Source organism: Haliaeetus albicilla, chromosome 7 (assembly GCF_947461875.1).
Source record: "Haliaeetus albicilla chromosome 7, bHalAlb1.1, whole genome shotgun sequence".
In the NCBI taxonomy this organism is placed as follows: Eukaryota; Metazoa; Chordata; class Aves; order Accipitriformes; family Accipitridae; genus Haliaeetus; species Haliaeetus albicilla.
In genome coordinates this window covers 10297645-10324667 of record NC_091489.1, presented here as the reverse complement: position 1 = coordinate 10324667, position 27023 = coordinate 10297645, and the positions used below count along the sequence as shown (strand labels likewise).

At 41.3% G+C, this 27023-nt stretch overlaps 1 protein-coding gene across 3 annotated transcripts in view; it reads right to left on the bottom strand.

Moving 5' to 3' along the window:
* Nucleotides 1–27023, bottom strand: part of AGPAT4 (1-acylglycerol-3-phosphate O-acyltransferase 4) — a 76966-nt gene that overhangs the window by 44602 nt on the left and 5341 nt on the right. Inside the window, exons 1-2 of one of the 3 annotated variants that reach the window (XM_069786899.1) lie at nt 15335–15470; nt 6662–6734 (exon numbers count right to left, since the gene is read on the bottom strand). The exons of 1 other annotated variant lie outside the window; for it this stretch is intronic. Coding sequence is in view for 1 of the 2 variants with exons in the window: in XM_069786898.1 (XP_069642999.1) it covers nt 15335–15570 (236 nt within the window). In the remaining variant the exon portion in view is untranslated. Of the gene's footprint in view, nt 1–6661; nt 6735–15334; nt 15571–27023 lie in introns of those variants that run through there. One more of the 3 variants, XM_069786898.1, reaches the window with a different exon arrangement.

Genomic DNA, 27023 nt, shown 5'->3' with positions numbered 1-27023 from the left:
CAGTAATAGCACCTGTTCTAACTGCTATATCAGAGCCATCAAGGGCAGACTGCAGAGTTGTTAGGTTGCCAGCTGGCACTGTGCCTGAGGTCTTTGAGGTTCTGTGCAGGCCATTTGGATCGTCTCTAAAAGTCTTGCCTGAAAAGCTGGAAAGCGGAAAGCCAGTGCAAATAAACACTATGTACCATTTGAATTTACTGACCTTATTAGACGGCTTAGACAATAACCTCCTGTGTTATCAACACTGCTGCTTCAATGTCTTTGCAACAGCTTGCACCACAACAGAACAAAGGAGAAGGGACAGGAAGAGCCTAGAGGTACTCCAGTCCTCTCTCATTATGGGCCTGTTATTTGAAAACTCTGTAGTTTTTACCAGTTCAGATCTTTTTCCAACTGGAATTGCCATGTAACCTGATAGCAGTGGAAGAAGCAATGTCAGCAACTTCAGCTGAAGGACAGAAATCACTCATGACCTAGGTTGCTGTGAGCATCATTCCTTTCAATTTTTTTCTGACTGCCAAGGGTGTAACTGAGAAGCTTGCGAAAAAACAGCACAGGAGCAGAGGACAACACTCCAGCCAGATGGCATGAAAAGGCTCCTCCAACAGCCTGGCTCTGTGGGATGAAGCTTGCATGGAGGCTTCCACAAGGAAGAACTCAACCCAGAGTCCTCCAAATCCAGACATTGCAGCACATCAGATCACTCCTTGACACAGTACAGCAGTGGACCAAGCAAGCAGATCTTGAAGTTGAGCAACTAAGACTTTGATTTATAAACTTTGTGCAAGTGGTACATCCTCTCGCAGAGAAAGATGCATGGGAGGGACTAGAGCTTCTTCTACAGAGGGTCCAGATCAAGGGCCCAGCCCCAAACCTGAAGAGGAAGTCTCGCTCTGCTCTTAGCTAAGAAAAAAAAGAGCTGAACAGCAAAGGAAAAAATCTAAAACAAGATTCAAAAATCTGTTTTAAAATACACTTTGATTTTCAAACCCGAGCTGGCCATTTATTAAAAAAAGCCCACACAACTCAATGAGGAATGTGGACAGGAAGCAGGGTTTCATCTAACATCCCTAGCTGGGGGGCACAGAGGGAGCCCTAGGCTGGCCACAGAGCCTACTGCCATTGCTCACCTTTTAGATGTAGAGAGAAAGGCAGGGCATGCAGCGTACAGAAACAGTCCCCAGGAAAGTGTGCGAGGCAGTGTTCTTTTATAAAGCACAGGGCACGCACAGGCTGCTGAAAGCAGAGCTCACTGATAATTGCTCAAAGGCATGCTCTACGCAGAGGTAGCCTGTGACTGGGAAAGAATAGTATGCTAAAAGGAACACTTCCTAAGTGTGTCATTTGGAACATTAAAGTACCAACTACCAGTTTAAAGTAACAACCACCACCTCCTCCCAACACTTAAGTAATTTGTCAACATAACTTCAAGATAAAAATCACAGATTAGGAGAGAGTATGATATATTATGTAGTTAAAAACCAAACCAACCAAACAAAAAAAGCCCATTCTACCCACCCCAGCTGGTTCTGTAAACTATAAGAATCAAATGCAACTTTAAGCTGAAACGTGACTTTTGCATTAGTCATAATTAAACTAGTTCCTGAAGACTGATGGCGCACAGATTTTTTTTCTCCACCTTTCCCTGGCCACTCCCCTCCCCCCAATATACACTGACATTTACTTAAGTTGACCAGATCCTCAACTGGCATAAAAATAATCCTTAACTGCAGTGTAGTCACTGTTACACCATGCTGAGTTACACAAAATAAGGATTAGACTCATCATACCCATTACAAAGCTAAAGCTTTATCTGTGGTTTGATCTTCTTGGCAATTTAACCTCAATGCTTGCTTAGTCAGAGAATTAAAACCTGCATGTACACATGCATGAACTGGCTAGTAGTAAGTGAAAAAGATATTGCTTTATTGAAACATTATGGCTTTAATTTTGAAGGCTGACATTACACAAGAATAGTTCTGGTGCTTGCTGTGCCTCAGCTCCATGAACACGATCCATTTCATTTTCTTACAGAACAAAGACAACTAACACTTTATTGATAAAAATTGTTTCACCCTTTTTGATGGAGTGTCATCAATGTTTTCTCAGATGAAACATACCAAATTAAATAAAGTACAGACAGTTTAATATGGCCAAGCTTGTGTTCCTGTAACACAGCCAAGCTGTAACTGCTTTGGGAACCAAGGTCAGAATCAGATTTAATGCAAGATCTTAAATGCACAAGCCTTCAGCGTATCCTGAAAGTTAGAGTATTTCAGATCCTCATAGGGCCTAAGATAGGAACTGAGAACTTGTGATTCAAACCTATAAATTAAGGCTTGCTTCTAGTATTTGAGCCAGCAGCTCTGATCTGGGCACAAGCCTTGCACAGGACCCTTCCAGTTACTGCATGTGTACTGGGCACAGCACCTCACTTCCCAGCTTCCCCACAGCTCCCATTCCCATTCAAGTTTGACCAAATAGATTCTCTCCTTCTAACATAACGCCCACAAAATGTAAACCACAATTTTTCTTCAGGTAAAAAAGAAATTTTAAGTCAGCGTAATGTATTCTTGAAACAAGAGGTTTCAATTGATGCTGCCTTCTCTAGCGCAGTCCTGAGCTAGAGGGGTGGAGGAATACAGAAACAAGTTTTGTTCATTGCTTTAGCCACTGTTCCTTTTAAACTATCTCCATGCTGAAAGTCAAAAGCAACCTTCCCTTCAGAAAAAACAGCTGCACACTTCAAACATTTCATTTCACAGCTTTTTTCTGACTTTTATCCCTACACAATCTGCGTACAAAACAGCTTCTTCTTTCGGAGTTACACAGCATAGGGAACAGAGCCAGCCTCGCCAAGTACAACGGGGTCTAACACACATACAGATCTGCAGTAGTCAGTGTTTTGAAACGCTCTTTTCAAACTCTTTAGGGAAATTAATTATTTAACAGCCATGTGTCAGAGATATTTGTCTCACATTTGAAGGCTCCTCTTATCCTTCTTCCCCAAGGAATTTAGCAATACTCCTATGTTTCAACAAACCAGCAGTTCCTCGTGGCAACAGGACCAGTCAGTGCAGATAACAATTAAGCAGGAATCTCCTCCTGCTCCTCTCTCCAGCTGGACTGTCCCCGAAGGCCAGCACACAACCCCTTGTTGAAGGCCTAATGAGGCACCAAAGGGAGCAGCAGGAATGACCCTCTAATTGTAACACCAGAATTCAGTAAAAGTGCCCCTCCAGACAGACAAGTTGGTCCCATGGGTTTCTTCTACTAACAGTTATTTTTCTTATCTCAAGAAAGACATCCTACAAAAGTACCCACCTGCAACAGGCACTGCTCATATATGCAAACAGACAACCTTCCTATCCCTTTTTTGGTCTTCCCTGCGTAAAAATGTGATCATGATTACAGGACTTTTCTACAGCAACAGATCAATGACACAAACTGGAAATAAAGGACAGACTCCAGCATCCTGACTCTTACTCTTTGTATGAAGGTCAGAGACAGCATTATCATTCCCACCCCATTTGGGACAAAGTACTCAACAGTATTTTCAACCTTCTCATATTGTTCACAGGAACACCTTTGAAAAACAGTCCTGAAGATTACTACCACACTGCAATATCCTACATAACACAGGAAGAACCTAGCATACCACTGCTCTTAATAGAAGTCCAATTCCCATCTTTCCAACATAGAAAAAGAACTTTTCAAGGACTTACTTACATGGCACATACATTGAGTAGCAGCACATATCAGGTCCTGTCTTTCCCATTAACTTTAAGTCACTAAGTCCAATAGTGTAACCCACACAGTTTGGGATGCTCCTGGGACATTGCTTGCCCTTCTGCTCACCTGCACTTGCACAATAGTCTATTTATCAACCATCATTTGCTTTCCACATGAAGAAATCCATCACTTATTATCAGAATAAAGTCCGTATCTCAAAGACTCATGGATCTGCCATTCCAGCCTCTCTAATTCTCACCTGAGGACCGCATGCACCTACAGGAAGCTACAAGCTATTGCCATACAGCTAAGGAAATTTAAATTACCTTTCAGGAAACCTTGAATTTTAGGCATGAATTAATGCAGATTTCTAGCACTGAGTCAGAGCCTATGAAGACAAAAGGAAGACAAACTCCGTAGTGAGCTTCAATCCAACCAGAAATTTTCTGAACTCTTAGCATTTAAAAAAATACTGAAAATATAGTGTCATACTAAAAGGAAAATGTACTGTGGTCTCAATTTTAAACTCTAGATAGACGAAGAACATCTGGAAACTGAAGACATATATTAGCTATTTTGCCTGTGTATCTTCCTCCTTTATGAGCACAGAAGGCAATACACGTTCAAATAATAAAACTTTAGTTGATATATTTTGGTGGGTAGGACAACTCTGAAAAATTCAGCTGAGATCAGTTTGCATTCAATTTCTGAAAATAGAACCCAATTCAGCCAATGAAAGCACTTTTCTGAACACTGCAACATTAACATCCCCCTCCCTATCTTTTGCCTTTGTACAAAGAATAGCATTACAAAAGTCTATCACATAGGCCCTACAGAGAAATGGTCTGAGTTTGAAGGAAGTAACAGATTCTTCAGTTCTCCACAGCTAGCTTGCCAATATAGAGTCCTCAGCAAACTGCAGGGTACTAGCACATTGCACATCTCTAGATGAGAAACATATGAGCTAGGGGAAAAGCCTGGAAAATGTCAGAGAATAGTATTGAGTTTGTTTGCTTCAAGAAAAAAATAAAAAAAATCCAATAAGGGTCTCCACAGCATTCAAGGATGGTGCAGGAAAGGAGCTCCTTTATAGCAGTAAAGCTATATTAATGAGAGCCCCTGTCAAAAGTCTCACAGCTGCAGAACTCCCACGCTTTCCCAAAAACCAAGGGCAAGCTTCTTTAGAAGTGACAGCAAGAAATTAAGTCTGTACAATCACTCTCTATATTTCTTTACCTAACACAGGCAGCAGATACATTCATTCATCAAAATCTTTCATCAGCAGTACATATTGATTCCTGGATTTTTTTGTTTTAGCAGAGCCACATAAGTACCAATGAGCAGTAAGAAATTTATGTACAATGGAAAAGCCCTCCTGTATTAGAAGGCTCACTTGTTTTTTGACTTTCAAAGAAAACGCCACGCTCAGAGATGCAGTATACTGGAGATTCAATTTAGAAACACAGCTAAGTGAACTGATAATCAGACTGAAGTGTACTTCCCGCTTCTTTAACACCATGAGAGAAAGGAAATGTTAGTTATTGACACTGCAATGCAATTTGCTTGAGTACAGAAAAAGCACACAGATATAAAATACTAATAAAAGTGGGCTAACAGAAGAGCAAAACCATCTACCCACAAACAATTGCACTGTAATCTCTTTGTGGTTTCTTACATTTTTTCGAATATTATTTCGGCAAGGACCAAAATGAGTCTGGCAAAATGGTAACTGCCTCTCCAAAACCAGGCAAATGAAAGAATTGTTTTGCATACATTTCCATTCGGTTTCTTATCCAGAGTTAAAGGATTCCTACTTCTGAACATGGTGTTGGAAGAAACATGTTTAAGCATAGACTACGCCAAGATGGATGTAAAGGAAATTCAGCAACATACATTTAGATTGCCCAACAAGACCCTGCTACCTTACAACAGTCTCCAAAGTAAGAAAACAACATAATCCTCAAGTAAGAAGCCTTAACCTGCAGGTTGCAAACAAGTCACAGGAAATAACCACCTGAGGAGTACCAAGCATGTACACTCGGAAGCTCTTTCCTTTCAGCTGTCACGCTGAAAAACCTCAAGTACCTGCTGAAAGGAAATATTGCTTCCTACCAGTTTGGAAATCCTCCTGCAAAAAGTTAGTCAGACACCAGATACTTTCACTGAACCAGCAGCTGAAATCCTTGCTGCAGTGGGAGCTGGAAAACCTACTCCATAACAACTTGCTAGTATGGTGACTTACATGCTTTTGGGAGAGGGAGAATCACCTAGGTATACACTTTTAGTGGTGCACATTGCTCAAAAGGGAGCAGGGAGGCAGATGATGTAGCCAACCAATAGCAAATGAGACAAGACACACTGCACCTCACTTGGTGCAAACACAAGAGACTAAACACGGGAGAATTCAAAATTACCCCAGTAGTTCTGCCTATGAAGGTAGTGTTCTTCCCCAGACAGGGCTGGATTACTGCTAGTTTGTATTTGCTTGTAACTGGTGATGGTGATCAATGAGCTACTCTCTGCATCTTTGCAGGAAGCTTACATAGGATCAAGAGGTTATACTTCAGATTTAGTATCATTTCAGCAATTAAAATCAGCCCTATAGCTAAAATGGGGTTTCTACAAATATGCAATGTCTCTTAAGAAGAATTTGATCCTCTGATTGTGATATTCACCCTTAATGAATAAACAACTGTAGCAACAAACTCATACAAACATTAATGTCTTCATATTCTGTACTATGACTTGGAACATTAGATATTAGGTTCCTCAGTTATGTCATGTCAGATGTAAGTACTTTCATACAAATACTGCAGATTTACCCCAGTTCAGGAATCTAGGAAGCTTGCTGGCCAGATCTAATCCTTAACAAGAGGTGCTAGAAATTTTGTGATGTGAGATGCCAGACACCAAACAGAATGTGGTTCACCTTCTATTGCTTCCCTGCCATCCCTCTCTCCAGTCTGCAGGCTATCACCATCACCCTTCTTCAGATCAGGAATCTGAGGCAAAAAAAAAAAAAGAAAATGAAGACAAGCAACCTCTACAAAGGCTCCAGCAACAGCAAAATAGTATCAATGATAGTGAAGATGCTCTTTTCATTAAAGATCAGACTAAGTGCCTTTCTAGCTCTTCATCAGTCTTGGATAGAAAGCATCAGAACCAAAAGGTTTTTTCACATCCATTTTCCCAGAAAGCTGTCCCTTTCTCCTAAACTAAGAGCTGGTAATAACAGACCATATCCGTTTTAGGTTGAATTAGGAATTCTGCTAAAGGTCATGCACAGATGTCATTCAATCACACTTTCATGAACAGAACAGCACTACACTCACACAGCATGCCTGCAATCAGCATACAGTCTTGGCTGATCCACTAAAGCTCACTGTCAATACTTGAACCACCATGAAAACTGGATAACGATGCCTGCAAGTGGCATAAAATGAGAGGGACTGAAATGTTATTAGTTGATACAGAAAGTTAATGGTAGTAGGGAAAATACGGAGGCATTTGCTAGGCACTGCAGAGGACTTACTCACAGAGATGAATATAATTCCGCTAACACAATCTGGAAAAAAGGGAGTTCAAGCTGTGATGGATCCAGAGAACAAACACATTCTCTTACTCTACTAGCAAAATAATGGAGAACCTGCTGCAGTGACTGGCTCCTTCAGTCTTTCCAAATTAGAGAAGTTCAAGGTTTGGTCTCAGCGGGGAACTGTACAGATAACCAGCAGCACTGCCACAAGTACATAACAAGTATAAAAGGGTATTAGGAAGCAGGCTGGAGGAAGGCGTTAACAAATTAGAGTAGATGATACTTTAGATTAGATATTTCTACTCTAACAAAATATCTACATTGTCAGAGCAAAGCAAACTAATAGTTTTTGAGTGCAAAACTCATTTCAGCATGATAGAGATCTACCTCTACCCTTTGGAAGGCTTCAAAAGGGAAATCAACCATAACAGCAAATACGATCTACCAGAAAGAAACTGTGTATGCTCATATGTGGCCATGCACACACAAGCTTGCAGGACAATAATTCACACAACTCAACAGTAGGATACTGAGGCACATGCCATCATATGACAAGAGAATCCTCAGCAACAAAAAAACATTTCAAAATCCCATCCACAAACAAAAATGGTGTGATCTCTCCGCTACCCCTAAAATGGATCCTGACTGACTTTATGAATGTCATTATACAGCCTATCACTTGAAGAGTCAAGCGGTTCATATTTCAGTATTATGGCATACTTCTCAGTCTACTTTCCAGCCCACCGCCCCTAGAATAAGACTCAGACCCCAGAATGAAGCAGGCAAGAGCACTGTGGAAAACACACCAATACACACTGCACTGTACTTCATAGCTTGAAACATTTAATCTACTGATCTCTCAGCATTATTTTGTGAACAAATAGTGATACATTTTGTTTACCAACAGACATGTTGTCACGAGAGGTACAATCTAGAGAGCTCTTTGCTAAACTGCTGACTACTGGTATGTTTTGGGCAAACAAAAACAAAACCTTGAAGTCATAAAATTTAGATACGCAGACTGTTTAAAATTGGAGCTTAGTTTTGCCCCACATTGATGGAATTATCTACTTTTAAACACTAAAAGGCAATCTAGCTGTAGAAGCTAACCATATACTGCTACAGAGTTCATAACTTGTCATGTATTATTTTTAAATTAGAGGAATACTTCCTGCTGCCCCTGCTTTGATGGCTTCAGTAAATCAGATACTACTTTCTCACATTCTATTGTCCTTGCTAACAACAAGAGGTGAGATCACTCTTGTCACTTTGCTCATTTTTCACTAGATCTTTTTTATGATGCAGTGCTAAGTATGTTACTACATTACTTATATGGAAGGGAAGACAAAGCAAGTTAGAAAATTAAACACTACCATACAATGACATATATACACTCTTCTCTGCTCCAAGCATATTTTATATTTAACAAAATCTGTCACACATGATACACCCTTATGAATTTATTTTTTGAGAGCAAAAGAATCCAAAGATTCAATGACATTCATCAATCTAACAAAAGTAGATTTTAGAGAAAGCTAATCATCTACCTTATTGTATGCAGCTCAATGATCAACACTGATGATTGGAACTTACAAGCAGGATACCCCCGAGTCTGACATGTAAACCCCTACTTTAGATTTGCAGGGAACACAGGAAGAAACCTAAGACTACATTACAGAAAAGAGGTATGGCAATGGTTTGTCTAGAGATACCCAAGGTAGCCTGAGTGCTGAGAATAAAATTGCCACAGCAGCATGGAGCTTGATGCAGGCTGCAACAAACACCTCACCACCCAGGTAGGTACTTGGGCACCCACTTACTCAGATCTCTGCACTACCATAACTATCCTGCCCTCAGTAACATAGTTTATCTACATTAAAACTAACATGGGCATTTCCTTAGTACACTCTATTTCTACAGTCATCCCCATGGCATGGCTTGAGGGAAAACAAGAAGGCTAAGGTGATGGTCTAGCTCTCCAAAGGTTCAAAATAACATTTTCTCTTTGCCTGACTATCAAATCTGGCCTCCAGTTTTCCCTCAGTATTTGTCGCCAGTGGCTTCGTATGAGTGTGGTGTGTGGAACCAAGATAACAAAGGCTTATATGGAAAAGTAGCACTTGAGAAAAAGTCATTTTGCACACATTACTCAAAACAACTTTGCAAACAGGCTAAGAAAGCAGTCCTAAGTGCCCTATGAAAGCTCTTTGCTACATCTACGTTGACAAGCATAACTCAATTTGCTTTATAAATAAAACACTACAGGATTATATTAAGGACACTGTGGCATACTTTGAACAACAGCAGACTGCTTCCTCTGCAGTGTGAGATGGCAACAGAGGGAAGTGGAGGAAGAAGAAAGCCCTGTCTCTCCAGGGCCCTCTTGCTTCCCACCCCTTCCCACCTACTCAACTGCACCAGAGGAGAGAGTTCTCTCTGCCCCAGCACCACCTTAGTATGAACAACCACCAAAATGGCCAAGGGCTCCTCTGAACTCCAAGGGGGCAGTGGGTTACATCCAGGGAAACAAAACAAACTTGAGGATTAACATGGCCCCAATACTGCCCCAGAGCCCTATTTGGATGCCCTGTTCTCACATTGCAAAGCCTATAGCTGTACATGGAAGGAATTAGTTTTACTGTCTCGTAACAGCTAGCCAAGATGATGAACTTGAAACAGTTCTCAATTTCCTGTGGTTTTGTTTCTAGAAAGCTTAGTCATAAGAAGAATCAGTTTCCATCTTGGTTTTGCTGCAGTCAATGAGCAGGCATCAGGGTGCCTCTTTCCATTCAGAGAAGGGCCTTTCCTCAGAGGGATTTACAAACTGCAGTCTACATAGTGTAACTTTACCCAGAGGTGTAATAACAGCCCTTTCATAGCACAAGAATAGGTATTAGTACTACTATAATTTATTTATGAAGGCAGATTAGAAGCTAAGTCGGTTGCTTTTAAAGCCCTTATGCACCTGTCCCCACCACTGTGCCATTGTTGGCAGATCTTTTGTTTATGCAAAGTTCACCTTGTGCAGAGAGTCAGCAGGAGGCCAGTTTGCCACTCACCCTGGGAGCGCAAGGTGGGTTTCAGCACAAGAAGAAGCTAATTTGCCCCCAACACAGTGGCAGCAAGAGGACAAGTTATCAACCACTGCTCCACTCACAGGCAAAATACCTTCCTGAGTAAATACACCCAGCACCACTAAAGAAGCCATTTGTCCTGTACTTGTTGTGTCCCATTCTCACAGTTTTAGCACATGGCAGAGTTATGTCCCAAACAGCCCGCAGGAGCCCAGCAAGCTCTCCTCACCCCAGGGTAGCACTGCACCAGCCTACCAAGCACAAAGTGGTTCAGGAAGTACAAACCACTTTCCCACTGCCCCAGCAAGCTACGCAGCCATCTGCACACACGGCACTAATACCCAAGACACCCTGTATGTGTTTGGCCAACTTTACGAGCTAGTGCAAAAAAGCTGTGTGTACCATTTGTGGTGGTTTGCTGTCCTCAGATAAAGGGCAAGAGGAAGATGTATTCCCACCTCTTCCAATTCAGGCACAAACAGCATCCATGAGAACTGTGATGTATTCCACACTAAGTGCTTTCTTCCTTGGCATACATCTTGGCTCTCAGTTCTCTGGAAAAAGAGACTGAGGACAAGATGTCCTTAAATTATTTAAAAATAAAAAATAAGATGGACTGTTTGCCCAGCCTTTGTTCTAATGCCATCTTACGAGCACATTTATTTTTAAAATTTTTATTGTTGCCACCTTGTAGGGGTTTGCAGTGTTCAATTTCCTTATTAGAGGTGCACTATCAGGGTTGTCATTTTACAAAAGGGGGATTAACAGGCAGTTGAACCAGACACTGAACATACACTTGGAGCCAGAAAATACTTTCTGAAAGTTAGAAGCCCAAAGTCTTTGGGTTTTTGTTTTGGTTTGGGGTTTTTTCTTTTGTTTTGTTTCTTTAAACTCAAAACACAACAGAGGGTGTGTAACCCTTACTAGTCTTTTAGCTCATTTCAAGACCAACACAGACAAAAGTCCATTCAAGCTGAATGTTCACTCTCTGCAACTAATACTCTTCCGTAAAGGTTGAGACATACAGATGAAGGAGGACTAGAACTAACCATTACCTTGCAGATATTTGTGAAATGGGATAATGGGATCAAACAGGAAGAGTTTATTCATAGTAAAACATGAAAAGTATCTTGGAGATATAAAAGCAACCCAAACTGCAATCTGGCTAACACACGCTGTGGGGAGCAGGAGACTCGAGCGGAACAAGGCTTGCAATCTGCAATTAAAGAACATTTACCCAATTCAAATTTCATAAAAAGCCATGGCAGAAAAATTGGCAGTTTATCAAAGCCAATTATTTTTTCGTTTGCAACACTGTCATTAGAAAGTTCTCCCCAATGCTAATCTATAATGAAGCAGGTCAGCAGAGAAGCTAAACTCGCCCTACCTGACCAACCCAGATTCACAACTGGTTTGAAGAAAAACAACTTCTCAACACCAATTATTGAAGGTAACTTGTTGTGTGCCATTACATCTGCTCTTTTCCATTAAAAGCAAGTTGTTGCTCTAGTTAATCCTTTCCACTGTAAATTCAAACTGGGAAGCAGGTTTCCACCTCTTCTCAAACTTGCATTGACAAAGAGAAGTTTGAAGTCTATAGCTTTAGCCTGCTGGGTTGTCAGTAGTTATGGTGAGAAGCTATAGTGCTGTCGTCACACTCACAGTAGAGAAGTAGCAGCTCACACAGCTACATGTCCTCAACTACCAAAACACAGTTAGTCCATACAGCCATTTTATGGTATGAAGCTGGTGAGGGGCCTGGAGCACAAGTCTTATGAGGAGCGGCTGAGGTAACTGGGGTTGTTTAGTCTGGAGAAAAGGAGGCTGAGGGGAGACCTTGGCGCTCTCTACAATTGCCTGAAAGGAGGCTGTAGCAAGGTGGGGGTCAGTCTCTTCACCCATGTGACAAGTGATAGGATGAGAGAAAAGGGCCTGAAGTTGCACCAGGGGAGGTTTAGATTGGACATTAGGAAAAATTTCTTCACCAAAAGGGTTCTCAAGCATTGGAACAGGCTGCCCAGGGAACTGGTGGAGTCACCATCCCTGGAGGTATTTAAAAGACTTGCAGATATGGCGCTTAGGGACATGGTTTAGTGGTGGACTTGGCGGTGCTAGGTTAGTGGTTGGACTCAATGATCTTAAAGGTCCTTTCCAACCTAAATGATTCTATGAATACTTTTACTTGAGCTAGTCTAGCTTGATTCATGTGAACAGATAAGCACCCCCAACTCAAGCTGGGCCACTGAAGTGAGGACAAGTCATTAATCACAATAGCATTTTAGCTTCCCATATGCAGTATGACAGCAGACATTGCACATGAAGAAGTGAGAATATTCTATGTTTTTATATTAGAAAGGAGATAGGAAGAAAAAGGGTAGAATAAAACTCCGCCACTACTTGAAATACAAAAAAAACTCTCCCAAAGAGCATAGTGTCAAAGATGAAATGCTCTCCCCTGATTTTATGGAATCATTTATCTCTACTTTTGACATCAAATGGAAACTGACTGAACTTGCAAGATCTAAAGGCAGCTGCTGCTTTCATTCCATTCTTAAGTTAAATCATGCCCGCTCTGTTTCACTCTTTTGTTGACTTGGTGACTCAGGCTGTACAAGCCACTCAAAGCAACATATGGTTGTCACCATTGCAAAGCACATGCCTCTCTATATCCTCCAAGGGTGAGCTTCATTATCTCAAAGTGTAGGCTGTTCCCATAACTTTCATCAGACCCATACAGACCCAACTTAAGTTATTTATTAGTCAGCACACGAATGGCCCCCAAAAGGCATTATCTTACATATACACTACTACGAAAACACATTTGTTTTAATTGGTCTGCTGCATTCTTCAGTTCTTCCAAATACTTTTTTTAATTAACTATCATTTTCCGCTTTTCAAATATCACTCAGGTAAGGTTGACTCATATCAAGTGCTAGCTTGCTCTGTTGTAAAGCTAAAATAACTGTCTTTAACCTAGAGACAGTTTTTTCTGAGCATGATTGGGCAAAAATCTTACAACCTTTTCCAGCAGTGTCAGCACTGAAGACTAGATCAGCAACCCTGAGTACAAAGCCATCTGCCCAACCAAGGACAAGCATGCAGTATTACTTGCTCTTACACAGTGGCCACCCCCCAGTATAGATGAGACTAGATCGAGGGCAGCTAAAGGATTCACTCTGGAGACTCCAGAGTGGCTGATGTCTCTGCACTAAGTAGCCAATGGGGCAGAAGGCACTGCATGAAAAACAATAATAATATACCTATATATACCTGTATACAGCTGTACAGTGTCTTCTACATTCCATGACTTCAAACATACACTATGCTACAAGGAAAAAGGTAAAAAACTGGCCATATTCATGCCACTGTTTGTACATACAAATGAATAGTACTTGTGAACTCACTACTCCAGGAACGTACACACGGACAGCAAAAATGAATTTTTTAAGCAGGAGCACCCTCTCTTTATTACAGAAATAATACAACAGCACCCCCAATTTATTTGGGCCTATCCATGCTGATGCAGCTTTGAAATTTAAGTCAAAAGTATGTTTTAAAAAAATGCTTTGAATAGTTGCACATCAGAGTCACTGATGAGAGACAGATAATCCCTAGTGGCCTCCAACTTGAGGCATGTGGCAGATTTCTCCCTCAAGCGGTTCATTATGAATACTAACAATGCTTTCCCTTTTCAGGTTCCTAGTAGCAGAACAGGTGACCTGAAGGAAACCATTTTGCTGCATTTCTGCAGCACAATTCTTAAACACTGCGTTGGAGGGCTGTTTTCCCCAGTATGATTTCATCTATAACTCACTCGGCATTGACAGTGACATCACATTTGAAAAATCTTTAAAGAGCCTCAGAAGGCATGCACTTTGTAACAGTTTCATTTTTAGAAAGTACTTTTGAGTTTCAGAAAGGTCCAGGGAAATCTCTCTGGAAGGTGGACATGCAACAGCACACTCCCAGCTACTGAACACAGGCACATTACTGTATTTTTTTAACAGCTTCTGTGGAGAATGCTCTCTGCTGTAAGTTGACAGCAATTATGCAGAAGTCAGAAGTTGCACTACAATAAATCAGTGCTGAAACTACAGTCATAGCTCTTTAAAAACAAATATATAAGCAGACCGATAATACCAAGAAAACTACATATGCTCTGATAATCCACTGTTGACAGGTGGAGATTCTACCAACCTCCTACTAACAAAGAAGAAATGAATGGATATAGGTCTCATTCACTCCACTGGAACTACCTGTTGAGTCAAGCGTCAGTGAATTGTTACGTCTCCCAGCAGTTACAAATGTGTGGTCTTTCTGAGCAATATCCTGAGCTTATGCTCCCATCTCCCCCAGAAAAATAAAAATAATTGCAACCCCCACTTCTTTCAATGCTTACAGGCTACCTGCTGTATTCTACATTATAACCATATGCATATACTGAAAACATACAGACGCAGCTTAAATCTGAAATGCCTGTTCAAAGAAACAACACTTTACAACTGGCTTAAGAAAGAAGCACATGGAATCAAAGATTTTTTCCTTTTTTTACTGTTATTTCCCAGTCCTGAACAGTATTTTTGCACATGAAAACTTAAACCAAGATCATAAACAAAGTCATGCATGATAAAAAGATTGAAAGCATTATTGGAAGTGACTTGTTAACACTGTAAGCCTACATATAATGCATTGCAGCAAGTTCAGCTATTATGTGGTCAATATTTCTCATTTGGCTTAATGTAACATGATGGATAGCCAAATGAGAGGCATTCTTTCTTCAACATCCTGAGTCAAGCAAGTATCCCAATATAAAAGTGCAAAACATGTCAGTAGAACAGGACATTTCAATAAAGCAGACATCTCTTCACACAAATGCAATAGGAAGCAGTAATGACCTTTATATAGGTTACTTTGAAATCTGTTTCAGAACTTTTCTAGCAATTTCCTCAAGACAAAATATGAAAATACTTTAAAAACCAAAATTAAATCTTACGGCTTGAAATGCAGTAAGCCAGCCTGCAGTTGATCCTCCTGAACAGTTGCTTGTTGATTGGCCAAAGTATAAGTGTAAGGAGTTGAATGAAGTTAATGATCAGTCCTGACGCTATAAATATGTAGCAGATCAGAAGGTGGCAAATGAATTGAGACTTCAGAAAGCCAACGATGTCCATGATTTGCTGAGAAAGCAAGAGGGTACCTTCAGAAGACAACCAAAATTCAGAAGACAACCTGCAAAACCAAACAGTATTAGTGGTTACAGAGTGCATTTATTTCTATAAACAGACTGTTAATACAGACTTTGTTTTACATTTCAATACACTAAAATAAAAGTTAATTCTATTGTAGAAAAAGGCTTGACAACAACATTTGCAAAAGTAAGCATGGAAAGAGAATACCATATTTCTGAGTCAATTTACATTTAGCTTTGGAAACAAATTTTCACATTTCAGTCCTCATTCTGCAAAACCCATGAGCATATGACTACTTTCCATGGGCTCCAATACTCCTCTATCTGGTCCATTTATATTTTGATTTGAATTGTCTGTACTTCATAAGATATACACTATGGCCTCTGCTATCTTCAAGAACAGCTCCAAAGTAAACACAAGCTTCAGAGCTTTATGATAGAAGTTGTGCCTTCCTCTACAGGCTATGCCAGCCACGGTCCCCAACCAAGAGGTAGTAGCAGCCCCTTAATTCTAGCTTTATTGGCTTTTTCCCTTGTCACATTCAAATATCAGTTGATTTTGGCAAGAGAATAAAAGCTTGGCTATGCACAATACACACAATTTGTTCAATTATTCCCTGACACTGTAATTCTGTCAGTTATACTCCATAAGCCCAAAAAGGAAACATCAATAACAGTACTAACCCATGACCCAGCCGTGTTTCCAGAAAAAAATCAACTCTTAGGTTACTTAAGACATGTTTGTATAATTTTGGAAAGGACCAGTCCAATCTTAGCAGCTGAGCATTCAGAGGAAGTGTCCCCTGCCAAGTATTCTGGCCTACCAAATACCGTATTGACGTCCCCTCACCATCACTACCACCAACGCTAGTCTCATTTGTTAAGAGAAAACATATGAAGACATGATCTCTCAGTAAACAACACCCCAGTATTTTGAATACAGTTAAGCAGGAGGTGCTGCCATCCTGTTCCATTCCAACATGTTTCTCCCTCCAAGGCGTAGGAGAGTTTGCCCAGGGAGGAAGCCCTGAGACAGTATTTCTGAATGTGCCAGTCATAGGCAATAACAAAACGGCAGCTGTCAGCATCCCAGGGAATTAACTGATTAAAAAAATCTTTATGCCTATCCTTTTAGTTTATATGAGACCCCATTATGTGAGGCACTGAGTCTAGATCAGCGTCCTGAAACATTTGTTTTACTGCCCTTGCTGACTATGCTCACCACAGCAAAGAGCACACACAAGAATTGCTGCAAAACGATAGGAAGTTATTTACCCAGGTTTTCAACCACAAGGAAGATGAAGAAAAACTTAAGAAAGAGAATCTGTATTGTTGTATAATTTATATAAAGAATTTATGGCAGTCCCAAGCCTATTATTAGCAGACAAAATGTGCCCTTTGTGTATCACAGACTTTGTTCCCTTTATCGTGCTGTACTATTCAGTACCAAAGCAGACACCATCTGTAGCTCAGAATGGCAGAACAGGCCTCTGTTCATTGTAGTAACTACTGTCATGACACTTGCAAAAAGCTTTTCCAGCTTTAACCAACCATTCTATTAAAGATACGTTTCTGAGGGTGGCAGACAATTTATTAGCATGGGCTTTGACCAAAGGCTTTGTTTTTGTTGAAGGCTAAGTAGACTAAGAAATGTTGTTGAGTAGGAACCATTGCAATGGTGCATGCCCCAGCCCCTCCATCGCACACTCTGGAGAGAGAGCCAAACACTTTATAAAACAAAAAAAAAAAAAGCAAACCCAAGCTTTCAATAAGTTTACAGTGAAAGATACAAGATTTCACTTCCCTAATTCAGACTACTATACTTCACCAAGTAGCAGGATTAGAGCACTTCTTTAAAACAGTCAGAATGGAAGCAACCGATTACTTCTAAGTGGGTGGCTTAAAAGACTGTGCAGTGTCCAAAACCCCGATGACTAGGTTTATCCTACCGTCCTTGGCTAAAACTGATCAAAAGTTTTTTGTGCTAGCTGGCCTGTTTAATTCCATGCCACAGAATCACTCTAATCTAATGTAATTCCCAGAGATCAATAAGGGACTGGGTCAAAAAAAATCCATATATAAAATAAGATTAAAGCACCGTCTACTTACAGTGGAGACCTGAAAATTCACTATTTGATATAATCAACAGAAATCTACTGTACTAAGCAGTTGATCGACAGACTTTGTGACTAGAAGAATTCATCAGAACATTAGTGCACCAATTTATTTTTTTTCATTGTAATAGTAGTCAAACTGGGTTAAAATGTTATGTTTATGTGAACCATTTACTTCATACTGGGTCTTTAAAACAAAACTTCACAGAATTAAAATAAACAAAGATGAGATGACCCTGATAAAACATAATACTGTCTTACAATTTTATGAAGCCACAATGGAATGTTTGCAAGTAATTTATTCCTTGCTTTCATAGCTCAGTCATCAAATTTCAATTCTGTAAAGCTTCTAAGACATGTTTTAAAGGCAAACGCAGTCTACTTAAGCAGTACCACTGAAATGCATCTAACCTAACTTGCTTGTAAAAGGAACAAGAAATTAGAACCACTGCTTAAATTTTGCTTTTCTGAAAAGCAGGGAGTCTACAGAGATGAATTTTCTTTTCTGATTAAATGCAAGCTGTTTTCCCTACAAAATTTGCAACCCAAACATTGTACACAGAGTGCTAGCTAAGTGTTCTGTTTCTCCGGCATAAGCTCATTCTTAGAAGATTTTTTTAATATGATACTTTTTGGACTGTTTTCATTACCCAAACTCCAAGAAGTGCAATTTATTCTTGGTACGAGCAACAAAAAAGTAGAAATTCATTTTCAGGAATCAATTCTGAGCTTATGAAAGAGGTCTAGAAGCTTGCTTTTTAAGAGTTCATAGGAACTTCTTCCGCTTGCTCTTTGTCTTACTGAAGTTCCTCGTGGGTAACATCAGCGTAACACCAGTTTAAGTGATAAAGAATCAGGTCTTTAATTCTTAATCCATGATGCTGGTTTAATAAATTACACTGATTTCCTTATAGATAATGACTGAAAATTACAGCAATCTTTTGAAAACAAAAGGGCCAATCAATGCATTTTCTCAGAAGCTATTAAGATCTAAGAGCTGCCAAGAAACTCTCTTCTATCAAACACCCCTTAAAATGAATTAGGAGAAAACAGCCAGCCAGAGCATCGAAACCAGATAGGGACATTCTTTAATAACAGTTTTCCTTTGGATATAGAACAAAAGACTCAAACCTCAAACATCTGTCTAGGGAGCAAGTCAACAAGCACCTATTCATGTGACTAAGAGATCACAGGATCAGATTTAAAAGCAAATTCCACAACTATTCATTCTACCTCTTTTCCTCCCAAGTTTCATTCTTCAGCAAGATCCACTGTGTTTTCTACTTCAACTACTCTCAGCATTTCCTTCTGCTTAGAATAACTGACCAGGAGGACATAGAAGAAAAGGCAACATTACACCAGTGATGTGCAAGGTGAACACCTCTCTTGTGGCAGAGGCTGTGGTCAATTAACAATGCTATTTCATACCTCAAAGTCTGTAAGAGTTTTGAGACTACAAATAGTGATCTTGTAAGAACGCAACTGTTTGCATTTTTACAGAAAGCACAAGAATGATGCAAACAACTCCCACCCACATTGTCCAAAGTTTATGTAGTAAACAGAGTCCTTGGAGTGTGGAAAGCAACATGGTACCTATCTGACAGCATCTGGACTAAGCTAATACTTTCCATACTTAGATGCAAGACAGCACTATACACGGTTATTTTCAGAACAGCACGTTTCAAGCCAATGCAAAGGTTTTCACTCATGTCTACTCTTTGATAAAGTCCTTAAATGCTCTGCTGCAAGTTAAGAACAACCAGGCATATGATGATGATGATGCCCATTCTTGCATTTTCTCATCTAAACCAGATCTTGGATGAGTTACAGAGACCAAGACTATGAAAATACGCTCAGGTCAGATTACAGCACGTTCAGTAGTACCTCTACGTGAATTTTAGTTGCCATCAGAACAGCACAGGCAGCAGCACTGAATTTCGTATCAAGAGTCCATTTTAACGATGCTTCTGTATATGAAATATATATGCAAGGCAAGTCACAGGAAGCCCTTGTGCTCTTCTCTTTCTATCAGTGAGCATCAGAAGTTAGCAAAAGTGAGGTTGTGTCCATGGATGTATTTGCCTTCAAGGAGACTATATCGGTACATGCCATGCAAAAAAAAAAAAAAAAACCACCACAAAAAACCAAAACAAACAAACAAAAAAAAGCCCCCCAAAAAACCCAAATCTACACTGGAGCAGAGATTCTCCTGCAGCCCACAGTGAAGACCATGGTGAAGCAGGCTGTTCCCCTGTAGCTCATGGACGATCCATTCAGGAGCAGGTTTTCGGGCAGGAGCTCCAGCCCATGGGGGACCCAGGCTGGAGCAGTCTGTTCCTGAAGGACAACACCCTGGGGGAAGGACCCCAGCAGGAGAAGGGGAACAGCATGAGGAAGAAGGATCAGCAGAGAGGAACTGTTATGGACTGACTGCAGTCCCTATTCCCCATTCCCCTGCACCACTGGGGGTGTGGCAAGGGGCAGGGAGGAGGTAGAAGAATCAGGAGTCAAGTTGAGCCTGGGAAGAAGAAAGGGCTAGGGGAGAACGTGGTTTTAGTTTTGTCCCTGTTTTTCACGGCCCTGCTCTGTTATCAGTTGGCAATAAATTAAATTAATCTTCCTGAAGTAGAGTCTGTTTTGCCCATGATGGTAACTGGTGAGCCATCTCCCTGTCCTTATCTCAACTTAACGAGCTCTTTCATCTTAACCAGGTATCAGCTTAGGAAAGCTATAGCCCTGATAGGATTAAATCTGGCCAGGGACATCAAAGGCAACAAGAAAAGCTTCTGTAGATATGTTGGTGATAAAAGGAAGACCAGGGAAAACGTAGGCCCTCTCCAGAAGGAAACGGGAGACCTGGTTACCTGGGATGTGAAGGTAATCAACGACTTTTTTGCCTCAGCCTTCACTGGCAAGTGCTCCAACCACACCGCCCAAGTCGCAGGAGGCAAAGGAAGGCACTGGGAGAATGAAAAACCACCCACTGCAGGAGAAGATCAGGTTCAAGACCATCTAAGGAACCTGAAGGTGCACAAGTCCATGGGATCTGATGAGATGCATCCATGGGTCCTTTGGGAACTGGCGGATGAAGTGGCTAAGCCACTATCCATCATATTTGAGAAGTCGTGGCGGTCCAGGCAAGTTCCCACTGACTGGAAAAGGGGAAACATAACCCCATTTTTAAAAAGGGAAAAAAGGAAGACCCAGGGAACTACAGGCCAGTCAGTCTCGCCTCTGAGCCCAGCAAGATCATGGAACAGATCCTCCTGGAAACTATGCTAAGGCACATGGAAAATAAGGTGGTGACTGGTGACAGCCAAGATGGCTTCACTAAGGGCAATCATGCCTGACAAATTTGGTGGCCTTCTATGACAGGGTTATAGTGTTGGTGGGTAAGGGAAGAGCAATGAACGTCATCTACCTAGACTTGTGCAAAGCATTTGACACTGTCCCGCATGACATCCTTGTCTCTAAATTGGGGAAATGTGGATTTGACAGATGGACCACTCAGTGGATAAGGAACTGGCTGGATGGTCACGCTCAGAGAGTTGCGGTCAATAGCAGGATGTCCAAGTGGAAACCAGTGGTGAGTGGTGTTCCTCAGGGGTCGGTACTGGGACCGGTGCCATTTAATATCTTTGTCAGTGATATGGACAGTGGGATTGAGTGCACCCTCAGCAAGTTTGCCAACGACACCAAGCTGTGTGGTGCAGTCGACACACCAGAGGGAAGGGATGCCATCCAGAGGGACCTTGACAGATGGCCCCATGAGAACCTCATGATGTTCAACAAGGCCAAGTGTAAGGTCCTGCACAAGGGTCAGGGTAATCCCAAGCATAAATACAGGCTAGGCAATGAGTGGATTGAGAGCAGCCCTGCAGAGAAAAACTCGGGGCTATTAGTGGATGAAAAACTGAATATGACCTGGCAATGTGCGCTCACAGCCAAGAAAGCCAATCACATCCTGGGCTGCATCAAAAGAAGTGTGGCTAGCAGGTCGAGGGGGGTGACACTCCCCCTCTACTCTGCTCTCGTGAGACCCCACCTGGAGTACTGCGTTCAGCTCTTGGGGCCCCCAACGTAAGAAGGACATGGACCTGTAGGAACAAGTCTAGAGGAGGGCCATGAAGATGATCAGAGGGATGGAGCACCTCTCCTATGAAGACAGGCTGAGAGAGTTGGGGTTGTTCAGCCTGGAGAAGAGAAGGCTCCGGGGAGACCTTATATCAGCCTTCCAGTACCTACAGGGGGCCTACAAGAAAGATGGGCAGGGACTCTTAATCAGGGAGTGCAGTGATAGGACGAGGAGTAACAGTTTTAAACTGAGAGTAGATTTAGATTAGATATTAGGAAAAAATTCTTTACTGTGAGAGTGGTGAGGCACTGGAACAGGTTGCCCAGAGAAGCTGTGGATGCCCCATCCCTACAAGCATTCAAGGCCAGGCTGGATGGGGCTTTGAGCAACCTGGTCTAGTGGAAGGTGTCCCTGTCCATGGCACGGGGGTTGGAACTAGATGATCTTTAAGGTCCCTTCCAACCCAAACCATTCTGATTCTATGATTTTTCTTCCCCTGTCCTGCTGAGGAAGGGGAGTAAGGGAGCAGTTTCATGTGCACGTGGCAGCCAGCCAAGGTCAACCCACCACGCCTCCTCAGAAAAGTCCCAAATCAGGGAAGAATTTGAGCATACCTTAAGTCCTTCCCCCAAAGTTAAGGGAACTTAAGAATGTTTTTAGGTTTTCCCGAGGAGTCATGCATTCCTGAACTGCATATTTTGTAACACACACCGCTACAAAAGAGAGATCAGTCAGTTTGGCTGAAGAATGAATACCATCTACCAGCAAGTTTTAGGATTTCTGATTTATAGACTTGCTATAAAACTGAATTTATTTTCTATTGAGCACAGAGATAATTAGTATGACAGAGTATAAACTGAAGAAATGGAAGCAACCCAGGAGTTTTTTAAATGGGTACCATATCATAATGCTTTCCCCTTCCCCTTTTGTATTTTCTTCCTGCTGTGATCTAATGTAGAGCAAGACAGCTATGCAAACTCTGTATGCCTGTCAGGATGCAAGTTCTCTATCTGTGTATGCATATTCTTCGCTGGTAAAATGCACAGCATAGCTGCTGCTAGCCCTGACAGCCTTGATGCTTGTCCCTTTACCACGCAGAAAGGAAAGTGTTTATACAGCAAGGCAAGGGGGATGACAGCAGCCTGGGAGAGGCACGCATAGTCTAAGAAGGAGCAAGAAAGATGGGAAGCTGCTGCCCAAGTGCTGGTGAGAAGCAGTTCAGTCTTGCTCCTTCTTCCAGAAGCATGAAATATTCAGGGAGGAGGGAGCTGAACAAGCTGTAGCGAGCTGGGCTTAAACACAAGGCAATACAGAACTCCTCAGAGGTGCAGTGTTTAGGGACTGCAGGGCTTTATGCTGAGGGAGGCATTTGTTTGAAGAGGGTAAACCCCTTGAAGTTAAGCACTTCTGTTCCAAGCTCCTAGAGAGATCGTCAAAAAATATGTTGGGGTGAAGTACAGCAGTTATCTCAGGTGCAGAACATCAGGTTCACAAAAATAGCAGTGGAAGGCAAGTTGCTTCTTTCCAGCATGCCAAGTGTTGCTCTTCAACTGTTTCCCACCCAAGTTTCTGTATTTTAATACATTCATTCATATATATATATATATATATCTCCAAAGCACAATTATGGGCAATTTTCTTGGGAAAAATAAAAGAGCAAGGTGCATTAAGGTATTTAAGACCTGGAGGAGTCTATCAGAGTTCAGCCCCAGAGTTCAGTTCTGGGGACCAGAGTCCCTCTGTTTCCTCTTTTACTTTATCTTGGTCCATTAATATAACAAGTTACTTGCACTGCGAACAAGGGCAACATAACTAACACAAGTCAAATTTAGGGACTGAGCAAGGGAGCAGGACTAAACAAAAATTTACAAAAAAGTATACTGAGAATCTAAGTAGGATGTGGACTACACTGTCACACAAATATAAGCAACCTGGACAGTTCCTCAAAAATAACTGGGGTGAACAACAGCAAAGAGTCTAAGACAAGCAACTGTATCATTTGCTCGTAGCCAATTTAATATTTGCTTTCATAGGCAACATCAAGTGCTTAGTCAAAGGTAACCAGGCCCACACATTACTGTCATCTGGCACTCTCCTCTATAAAAAACAAACCTCTCCCCCAAATGAGTTTCTACAAAGTCACTTCATTGGACGATCTGGCTTGCTGCAAAAGTACAGGTGGCTTACCAAATAACAGAATCTGAATGTCTGCAACAAACTAAACCTTCTCAAATATACGTATGTACGTACATAAGTATGGACGCCTTTGTGTTTATGATAAATGAAATTGTATACAGAACAGTCATGGACCATCTGAGGCAACTGTACATTTGAGGTACAGAGATCAGAGCCTGCCTAGTTAAGCCATTGGTCCTCAATGCACAGCCTCTGAGAAATCTCTCAACGGTGAGTTCCACACCATCACTCCTGTGCATGGGAAATTAACACACTAAAAACTACCTACAGAGGCAGCAAGGGCAGTACAGCAGGATGTTGCCACCTGCATGATGGTATTTCCCCAGCAAGAAGGGCACATGGGACAATGGTTGACCACCTCTGCACTGGGCATTTCAGGAACAGATCCAACACAGGAGTAGCTACTGAGTTCTCTAGCAGTTATTACAAAAACATTTCTTTTAGAAGAGCCCAAAGAAACAGGGGGAGGGAGGAAGGCAGACAAAGGATTATTCAGGAGCTGGTATAAAACCAGGGTTGCTTTTTTTTTTTTTTTTTAAATTGTGCTGGGACTCCAAACATTCTCTTGATAAGAGATAAGCTTTGGAAAGGAGGTCTGTCCTATGAAGACTCATGGTTTATGCTTGCCAAACACTGATCACTCTCATCTTGTTTTAAAGAACTGTAAATTACATTCACAGCAACGCAAAGGGTCAGCACAAGGTACAGGAACTGCCTATACTCTCAACAGACAAAATACTTCCCCTGCATCCAAACCAGCTTTATATGCTAGACAACAAGGAAACATGGATCACACATTTAGTTCAAAGCTCTAAATATTTAATCCTCCTATTCTTACCCACAATGAGTTAGTTACAAAGGTAGACTACAAAAGTATCACTGAACTCCAGTTCTGCAACAGACAGCTTTCCAGACCACTAACACACATAAGCAGATGTATCCAGGCAGAGAAGTTTCACATCCACTCAGGAGACTACGTAGCACGAGCAAGTCCATCTCTATATGCAGAATCAAACCCTTTATAGATAGGATTAGAAAACAGTGTGGATTTTTGTCAATTCTTTCCTGGATTTATCCATCCCCTCTCATATAAAAAGCTACAGCCATTTAGAAGTCACTAGTGAAGTAAGCCTGCCAAGATCTGTCTTGCTGCCCCCACCTTGCACACGGGGACCTCAGAACAACACTCTTGGAGAGCTTGTGACAGTCACATGGCAAATCCCTGGCAAAGCCAACTCCAGACCACAACCTGTCAGTTCCCCCTGCTCCAGCTTTCAACACAAAATGGTACTTTTCATCCTCCTTTATTTGCCTTCTTGCCCATGCTCAAGTTTCCCTTGCAACACCTTCTGACAGGCCACATATAGAGAGCAGAGAGGGAATGGACACATCCCACAAGGACCTTCAGTGGCAGCAGATGATGCAACAGGTATAAATATAGGAGATGGTTCAAACCAGGATGTATGTGCTGATCTAACGAACTCTACTTTCTCTTCCTTTTGCCATTTCTCAAGAAATGAAAACCAAGTATTCAGCAACTTGGATGGCTCTGTACTATAAACCAGAAGTTAAACTTTAGTACCAAGCCAACAGTATTGTATGCATGTGCACACAAACATATATCTCTCTCTTATTCCTGTCCAAGAAGGAATTAAAGGCTTTGCTAGATGGTTCAAGGACAACAATCAGAAGATAAAAATCATCCACACCGGGAAAAGGATCATTTTCTTTCCTCAGTACACTCCCATAAAATGACTTCTTTATATTTTCTGGAATTGTGATTTACATTTTACTAGTTTTGGGCAGCATCTTTAAGCCTTTTCCTAGAAGTCTAATTCCTAACTTGTGTGGCTTTGTTCTTTTGTTTAAGAAAGCCAGTAAATGCAACTAATGACTAATACAGAATTTGTGGCAGCAAAAACCTTAAAAAAAGATCTGGAAAGTGGCAGAGATAGGGCATAAATCACTGAGCTGAGAAAAACACCATGGTGGCAGTACCACTGGTTTACAAGCGGGATTCCCACCACCAGACTGTGGGCTGGTAACAAATATTCTGCTGTCCCCCCAAAACCAGTATAAATACTTTTAACACCATGTCTCTCTCCGAGCAGCTGTATGGCCTGCTGGAGACAACCACATTCTCCCACTTGGCAGCTGTGAGTCCTGCTGACAACACTACCACAGATGCAGCAGGTACATGGGACAGACTGCATCCTCCCTGCTTCCAAATCACAGGCATGTAAAACAGCGCTGGCCTCGTCTGTGAGGGGATCCAAAAGCTTCCAGTACAAATCACAAGATGTTAACAGTGCCGGAAACGAAAAGTGCCATCCACCTGATTACAACTCCAAGTGAGCTGTTAGTTTTTTTGATCTTCTATGACAGTACACTGCCTCCTTCAGCTATGCCATTTGCATATTTTTAATTAATATGAAATAACATTCTTTAGTATGCTCTTTGAATACTAAGGAAATGTTAAACAGAAAAAGATTTACAAGATTTTTTTTTAACCTCCAAGTATTAATTTTATTTGGCTGTATTCTATCATATGACGCTGAAGAGTAGCTGAATTTCTCCTTTATGAAAATCACATCCCAAAATTGGAAATGACAATGCGTTCACAAGATGTAGCCACACCAGAACAGGGATACACAGGATATTGATATTTATTTATTAAGTATTTTTTAATGCTTCTTTCTGTAGAAAATAGTTTAACTTAAGAATGAATGTGGCAAGGAAGCTTCCAGATTTATTATTCAAAGAAAACCAACTCCTGCCTTAAAGAGGTAACACCCAATACTTAGAAAAACATGTGTCTTACAGCTGAGATGTGGTTGGCATGGTTCCAAAAAATACGATGCCGGCTTCAGTGAGAGGCTCAGCTGACCCACACAGAAAACAAATAGACATCCAGACGTCAGGTAAAAATCCAAATAAACATGGTGACTGCTTTACCCACATTTCAGCAGTCCCATCCCACATCAGTTTTCACTCACCTCTGCCTCTAAAACACAAGTGTTCAGAACTGTTTTGCTACACCATGAACTCGGAATACTTTCAGCCACCTCATTCTCCCTGATCAGCAGTCCCCTAACAGCCTGATTTAATT